At 41.4% G+C, this 8477-nt stretch overlaps 1 protein-coding gene across 1 annotated transcript in view; it reads right to left on the bottom strand.

Moving 5' to 3' along the window:
* Positions 1-2618: 2618 nt before the first annotated feature.
* The window catches only part of LOC141074934 (uncharacterized), a 28372-nt gene continuing 22513 nt past the window's right edge, over positions 2619-8477 (bottom strand). Inside the window, exon 5 of the mRNA XM_073562260.1 lies at positions 2619-7619. Within this exon, the coding sequence (XP_073418361.1) occupies positions 6133-7619 (1487 nt within the window). The 3' untranslated portion in view covers positions 2619-6132. The remainder of the gene's footprint in view (positions 7620-8477) is intronic.

The following is an 8477-nucleotide window of genomic DNA, read 5'->3' as shown; positions in this document are numbered from 1 at the left end:
TTTTATTCCGATTTTTGGGAAGCAGAATGAACAAAAAACCAGCGTTTCATGAATTTCTTTTGGGGGGGTGCGTTTACACCGTTCCGCGTGCAGTAAAATTGACAAGGCGGTTTTATTCTTCGGGTCAGTACGGTTACAGCGATACCTCATTAATGTCATTTTTTATGTTTTGTCGGTTTTATGCAATGAAAACTTTTATATAAAAAATAATTATTTTTGCATCGCTTTATTCTGCGAGCTATAACTTTTTTATTTTTTCGCTGATGATGCTGTGTGGCGGCTCGTTTTTTGCGGGACAAGATGACGTTTTCAGCGGTACCATGGATATTTATATGCGTCTTTTTGATCGTGCGTTATTACACTTTTTGTTTGGCGGTATGATAATAAATCATTATTTTTTGCTTCGTTTTTTATTTTTATTTTTTAAGGGGTTCGCTAAAGGGGTTAACTAATGGGACAGTTTTATAGGGCGGGTCGTTACGGACGCGGCGATACCTAATATGTGTACTTTTATTGTTGTTGTTTTTTTATTTCCAAAAAATGGGATTTATTTGGGGGAATATTTTTTTTTTTTCTAATTTATTTGGCGATTTTTTTAAAATTATTTTTACACTTTTTTTTATTTTTTTTTTACTTTATTAAATAGTCCCTGGTGGAATATCACTGTCCTGTGACAGATCGCTGATCTGTCACATCACAGATCACTGTGACAGATCAGCAATCTGTCACAGGCAGTGCAGAAGGCTTCCTCATGCCGGCGCTTTGCAGGCACTGAGGAAGCCAGCTTCCTGCAGGTCCCCGTCGCCATCTTGGATTCGGGGGCCTGGAGGAAAGGAGCCCCCCGCAGCAGCGCTGCACATTGCGCTGCCGTGGGGGGCTCAGGGAAGCACGGAGGGAGCCCCCTCCCTGCCGATGCTTCCCTTTAACCCCCGGTACACCGCGATCATGTTTGATCGTGGTGTGCAAGGGGTTAACGTGTCGGGGGCGGTCCGTGACCGCCCCTGACACATTGTGCCGGGTGTCAGCTGTGATAATCAGCTGACAGCCGACCGCGATCAGCGGCGCTCACCACGTGGGCGCCGCAGATCGCGGTAGACGTACTATCCCGTCCATGGGCATAGGGGCCCGGGTCCCATGGACGGGATAGTACGTCGGATGTCAGGAAGGGGTTAAATAGTAGGGGGCCCAATACAGACCCCTGTGGTCCCCCACTAGTAACCCTGGCCCAATCTGAGGATGCCCCATTAATAACCACTCTTTGCTTTCTATCACTAAGCCAGCTCCCTACCCATCTACACACATTTTCCCCTAGCCCGAGCTTTCTCCTCTTACCAATCTTTTATATAGGACAGTGTCACATGCTTTAGAGAAGTCGAGATAAATGACATCCAATGATTCTCCTTGGTCCATTTGAGAGCTGACATCCTCATAGAAGCTGATCAGTCTGACAGGAGCGATCCTTCATAGATCCATGTTGATATGGAGTTAAACATTTATTAACATTGAGATATTCCATAATGGTATCCCTTAGAAACCCTTCAAACATTTTACCCACAACAGATGTTAACCCCTTCACCCCCAAGGGTGGTTTGCACGTTCATGACCGGGCCAATTTTTACAATTCTGACCACTGTACCTTTATGAGGTCATAACTCTGGAACGCTTTCATGGATCCCGGTGATTCTGACATTGTTTTCTCGTGACATATTGTACTTCATGTTAGTGGTAAAATTTCATTCATATAACGTGCGTTTATTTGTGAAAAAAACGGAAATTTGGCAAAAATTTTAAAAATTTCGCAATTTTCCAACTTTGAATTTTTATGCCCTTAAATCACAGAGATACGGCACACAAAAAATTTAATAAGTAACATTTCCCACATGTTTACTTTACATCAGCACAATTTTGGAACCAAAATTTTTTTTGCTAGGAAGTTATAAGGGTTAAAAGTTGACCAGCGATTTCTCATTTTTGCAACACCATTTTATTTTTACTGACCACATCACATTTGAAGCCACTTTGAGGGGTCTATATGATAGAAAAATACCCAAAAGTGACACCATACTAAAAACTGCACCCCTTAAGGTGCTCAAAACCACATTCAAGAAGTTTATTAACCCTTTAGGTGCGTCACAGGAATTTTTTGAATATTTAAAAAAAATATGAACATTTAACTTTTTTTCACTAAAAAAATACTTCAGGTTCAATTTTTTTTATTTTACCAAGGGTAACAGGAGAAATTGGACTGCAAACGTTATTGTGCAATTTGTCCTGAGTACGCTGATACCTGTTATGTGGGGGGGAACGACTGTTTCGGCGCATGGCAGAGCTCAGAATGGAAGGAGCGCCGTTTGACTTTTTCAATGCAAAATTGGCTGGAATTCAGATCGGACGCCAAGTCACGTTTGGAGAGTCCCTGATGTACCTAAACAGTGGAAACCCCCTACAAGTGACCCCATTTGGGAAACTAGACCCCCCAAGGAACTTAATAATATAAACCACCGATACACATCCATCACTCATATAGGTAACAAACCTTCATTTTGGACATTAGAATGACTCAAGAAACTCCACTATACTATAAATCCTACACAAAACACGGAGATATATTCCAAAAATATGATAAAAATAGATTTTATTGTTGCAAATACATAGAAACTGGTACAAAATACAAATGACAAAAGTGCTCATACAAGGCTCACATGTGGTAACCGCTAACCACACACTATATAGCAGATTGGGTAATGAGTGTATATGAAGCAATGGATCTCAATGCTGCCAATATGTTCATATCATAACGATATTATATATGCATAGTGCACAGGCCACCATATAGAGAGAACAGAGCTATCACACTCCAAACGATTAATTAGATAGAACACAATAAAAAAGTTAATATCATACCCATTAGTAACTGCAGGCGAGCGCGGCACAAGACAGAGCAGCCCCCACGCGCGTTTCGCCAAGGAACTTATCTAGATATGTGGTGAGAACTTTGAACCCACAAGGGCTTCACAGAAGTTTATAACATACAGCCGTACAATTAAAAAATCATTTTATCCACAAAAATGATCTTTTCACCCTCAATTATTATTTTTCCAAGAGTAACAGGACCCTAAAAGATATTCTGAAATTTGTCCTGAGTGCGCTGATACCCCACATGTGGGGGTAAACCACTATTTGGGCGCATGGCAGAGCTCGGAAGGGAAGCAGCGCCATTTGACGTTTTTGGCTGGAATTGAGATCGGACACCATGTCGCGTTTGGAAAGCCCCTTATGTACCAAAACAGTGGAAACTCCCCACAAATGACACCATATTGAAAACTAGACCCCCCAAGGAACTTATCTAGATGTGTGGTGAGCATTTTGAACCCCGCAGTGCTTCACAGAAGTTTATAACGCCCGGGGCGTGAAAATAAAATCGTATTTTTTCCACAAACATGATCTTTTAGTCACCAATTTTTTCATTTTCCCAAGGGTACCAGGAGAAATTGGACCCCAAAAGTTGTTGTACAATTTGTCCTGAGTACGCTGACACCCGATATGTGGGAGAAAACTACTGTATGGACACACGTCGGGGCTCGGAAGGGAAGCAGTGACGTTTTGGAATGCAGACTTTGATGGATTGGTCTGCGGGTGTCATGTGCGTTTGGAGAGCCCCTGACATACCTAAACTATTGAAACTCCCCAGAAGTGACCCCATTTTGGAATCTAGACCCCCCACGGAACTTATCTAGATGTGTGGTGAGCACTTTGAACCCCCAAGTGCTTCACAGAAGTTTATAACTCCTGGGCGTGAAAATAAAAAAATCATTTTTTTCCACAAAAATGATATTTTTGCCCCCAATTTTTTATATTCCTAAGGGTAACAGGAGAAATTGGACCCCAAAAGTTGTTTCGTAATTTGTCCTGAGTAGGCTGATACCCCATATGTGGGGGTAAAACACTGTTTGGGCGCATGGCAAAGCTTTGAAGGGAAGGAGCACCATTTGACTTTTTCAACGCAGAATTGGCTGGAATTGAGATCAGACGCAATGTTGCATTTGGAGAGCCCCTGATGTGCCCAAACAGTGGAAACCCCCAATTCTAACTCCAACCCGAACCCCAACACACCCCTAACCCTAATCTCAGCCCTAACCCTAATCTCAGCCCTAACCTCAGCAATGGGATGAAACTGAATGGGAGGAGACACAGATTAGATATTAGAAAAAACTTTTTGACAGTTAGGGTGATCAATGAGTGGAACAAGCTGCCACGAGAAGTGGTGAGTTCTCCTTCAATGGATGTCTTCAAACAGAGGCTGGACAGACATCTGACTGGGATGATTTAGCGAATCCTGCTTTGAGCAGGGGGTTGGACCAGATGGCCCAGGAGGTCCTTTCCAACTCTACGATTCTATGATTCTATGATTCTTAACCCTAATGGGAAAATGGAAATACATTTTTTTTATTTTATTATTTTTCCCTAACTAAGGGGGTGATAACGGGGGGTTTGATTTACTATTTATGGCGGTTTTTATGTTTGGCGGCTGTCGCACGCTAAAAGACGCTTTTTATTGTAAAAATAGTTTTTGCATCACCACATATTGAGAGCTATAATTTTTCCGTATTGTGACCCACTGAGTCATGTGAGGTCTTATGTTTTGCGGGACGAGTTGACGTTTTTATTGGCACCATTTTCGTGCACGTGACATTTTTTGATCGCTTTTTATTCCGATTTTTGGGACACAGAATGAACAAAAACCAGCGTTTCATGAATTTCTTTTGGGGGGTGCGTTTACACCGTTCAGCGTGCAGTAAAATGGATAAAGCGGTTTTATTCTTCGGGTCAGTACTTTTACAGCGATACCTCATTTAGGTCTTTTTTTATGTTTTGTCGGTTTTTTGCAATGAAAACAATTTTATATAAAAATAATTTTTGCATTGCTTTATTCTGCGAGCTATAACTTTTTTATTTTTTTGCGGATGATGCTGTGTGGCGGCTCGTTTTTTGCGGGACAAGATGACGTTTTCAGCGGTACCATGCATATTTATATGCGTCTTTTTGTTCGGTGGTATGATAATAAATCATTATTTTTTGCTTCTTATTTTTTAAGGGGTTCGCTAAAGGGGTTAACTAATGGGACGGTTTTATAGGGCGGGTCGCTACGGACGCGGCGATACCAAATATGTGTACTTTTATTGTTTTGTTTTTTTTATTTTCAAAAAATGAATTTATTGGGGAATTTTTTTTTTTTTTTTACTAATTTAGCGATTTTTTTAAAATTATTTTTACACTTTTTTTTTTTTTTCTTTATTACATTGTCCCAGGTGGAACATCACTGTCCTGTGACAGATCGCTGATCTGTCACATCACAGATCAGCAATCTATCACAGGCAGTTCTGCAGACTTCCTCATGCCTGCACTTTGCAGGCAGTGAGGAAGTCAGCTCCCTACAGGCCCCCGTCGCCATCTTGGTTCCTGTAGGGAAGGAGACCCCCGCAGCAGCACTGCACATTGCGCTGCCGTGGGGGGCTCAGGGAAGCATGGAGGGAGCCCCCTCCCTGCCAATGCTTCCCTTTAGCCCCCGGTACACCGCGATCGTGTTTGATCGCGGTGTACAAAGGGTTAACGTGTCGGGGGCGGTCCGTGACCGCCCCTGACACATTGTGCCGGATGTCAGCTGTGATAATCAGCTGACACCCGGCCACGATCAGCGGCGCTCACCACGTGGGCGCCGCTGATCGCATTAGACGTACTATTCCGTCCCTGGGAATTAAGTCCCAGGGCACATGGACGGGATAGTACGGTACATGACAGAAAGGGGTTAAGCTTACCAGCCTATAGTTTCCAGGTTCCCTTTTACACCCCTTTTTGAATATTGGTACCACATTTGCTTGCCGCCAATCAAAAGGAACAGACCCTGTTTCTATAGAGTCTTTAAATATAAGGAATAGAGGCCTGTATCACATTACTTAACTCCCTTAATACCCGAGGGTGAATGCCATCAGGGCCTGGTGATTTGTCCATTTTCATCTTACTAAGGCGGTTCTGCACTTCTTCCTGGGTTGCACATCGAATTGTATGGTCCATGTTCTGTGGCTAAAGCAACATTTTTGTGGGAAAAAAAGTAAAATTCCAATATTTAGCATTTTAAAGTGGCTTCTCTCTTGTGTGAAGTTTTTTATGTCGAACAAGATGTGACTTATCCCCAAAACATTTCCCACATTCTGAACATAAATACGGCTTCTCGCCTGTGTGAATTCTCTGATGTTTTGCAAAATCTGTTTGTCGAGTGAAACATTTCTCACAGTCTGAACATGAAAACAGATTCTCTCTTGTATGAAGTCTCTGATGCGTCGTAAGATAAGATTTATCTGTAAAACTTTTCCCACATTCTATACATAAATATGGCTTCTTATTGCCTGTGTGAGTTCTCTGATGTTTAACACTATCAGATTGATATGTAAAACACTTCCCACATTCTGAACATGAATACGGCTTCTCTCCTGTGTGAATTCTCTGATGTCTAGCAAGACTTGATTGATCTGAAAAACATTTCCTACATTCTAAACATGAGTATGGTTTCTCCCCTGTGTGACTTCTCCGATGTTTAACAAGACCTGACTTATGAGCAAAACATTTTCCACATTCTGAACACGAATATGGTTTTTCTCCCGAGTGAATTTTCTGATGTTGAGCATAAACTGATTGATGTGTAAAACATTTCCCACATTCTAAACATGAAAATGGCTTCTCTCCTGTGTGAATTCTCTGATGTGTAACAAGATATGATTTACCTGTAAAGCATTTCCCACATTCTGAACATGAATATGGTTTCTCTCCTGAGTGAGTTGTCTGAGGTGTAACATGAACTGACTGATGAGTAAAACATTTCCCACATTCTGAACATGAGTAATTTTTCTCCCCCATGTGACTTTGCATATGTCTAAGAAGACTTGATTTGTATGCAAAGCACTTCCCACATAGCGAACATGAAAAAGCTTTCTCCCCCATGTGACTTCTCTCATGACCAACAAGACTTGATTTATCTGTAAAGCATACACCACATAATGCACTTGAAAATGGCTTCTCTCTCGTGTGCGTTCTTTGATGTTTAACAAAATGTGATTGCTGTCTAAAACATTGCCCACATTCTGAACATGAATACGGCTTCTCCCCTGTGTGAATTCTGTGGTGTCTAACAAGACCTGATTTATCTATAAAGGACTTCTTACATAGTGAACATGAAAATGGTTTCTCTCCTTTGTGAAATCTTTCATGTATAACAAGACTTGATTTATCTGAAAAGCATTTCCCACATTCAGAACAGGAGTATGGCTTCTCCCCTGTGTGAATTCTTCTGTGTGCATGAAGACTTGAGCTTCTTGTAAAGTGTTTTCCACATTGACTACATTGAAATCTTTTGCCCCCTTTTTCACAAGTATTTGAGGTAACAATCTGAGATTGCTTATTAGAAGAATCCTCCCGCTTAGGGGGATTATGTGTTCGATCCACATTGTGAAGTCTTGGATTTACATGAAGGTTGATAAAATGTTCTTCTGAGTGATGCTTGATATCTTCTACTTTATAATTTAGAAATAGAGAAGAGATTCTTTCTGAATTCATTATGCGATTTCCTGGTTAAAATGAAAATGGATTTTGTAAGTTTGAATAATAGAAAAGAAACAACAAAATAAAGCAGATATAACCATCCTATTGGATTAGAGAGCTACGAGCCAAACCTCTCTAATCCAGTTCCAGTTTAGGCTCAATAAACTGCAGTAAGAACCATGACAAAGGAACTGCATGTGTGATTCTAGCCTTACAAAGCATCGCTTAAACATTTTATAATGTACCAATGACAAAATCTGGGATTCTGACCTGCGCCAAGCTCTACTTTCATTACGCAAACCTTAACATAATAAACTCAAAAACTGAAAAGAACAAACTTCTCTTACACCAAGAAGGAAAAGACATGAGCTGTAAAAGATAAAAAACAGAAACAACATTTTATAAGTATCTGGATTTTTCCAGTCTGAGTATGAGCCACGAACAGAAATCCACATGTTTACAGTCTCGGCTGCTATCAGGGCGGTTATTCATTTTCCTCTGCCAGGCTGAGTGCAGTTCTATCTGTAAACCATTGTGATCTTCTCTAGACCAGATTCCGGATATTAATGCTTCAAGGAAAAACTGGACTCGTTGCTGAAGATGCCAGACCTCGATTCCAGCCTCGATTCCCATCTTATTCTGCACCATGATCGGCTTTGAGCGGCAGTGTAAGGATAATAGGACACATGTAGCTGGACGTCTGGCTCGTAGCCCAATGGCATGTAGGCACTTTCTGATGTCTCAGGATTGGTAAGTGGCATCTGATTTCACTTGCCATTCAGAATGAATCGCTAAGTGCCATTCTTAAAATTTGATGATGAGATCTCGTGTGCAACACTCCGGAAAGGCCTTCACAGGAGAACGTTGCACCAGCCCTAGTCCCA

The sequence above is a fragment of the Dendrobates tinctorius genome, unplaced genomic scaffold, assembly GCF_039654945.1.
Source record: "Dendrobates tinctorius isolate UK_male_01 unplaced genomic scaffold, ASM3965494v1 ptg000342l, whole genome shotgun sequence".
NCBI lineage: Eukaryota > Metazoa > Chordata > Amphibia > Anura > Dendrobatidae > Dendrobates > Dendrobates tinctorius.
The sequence above is the reverse complement of the archived record's forward strand: the minus strand, read 5'-3'. Positions and strand labels throughout refer to the sequence as shown.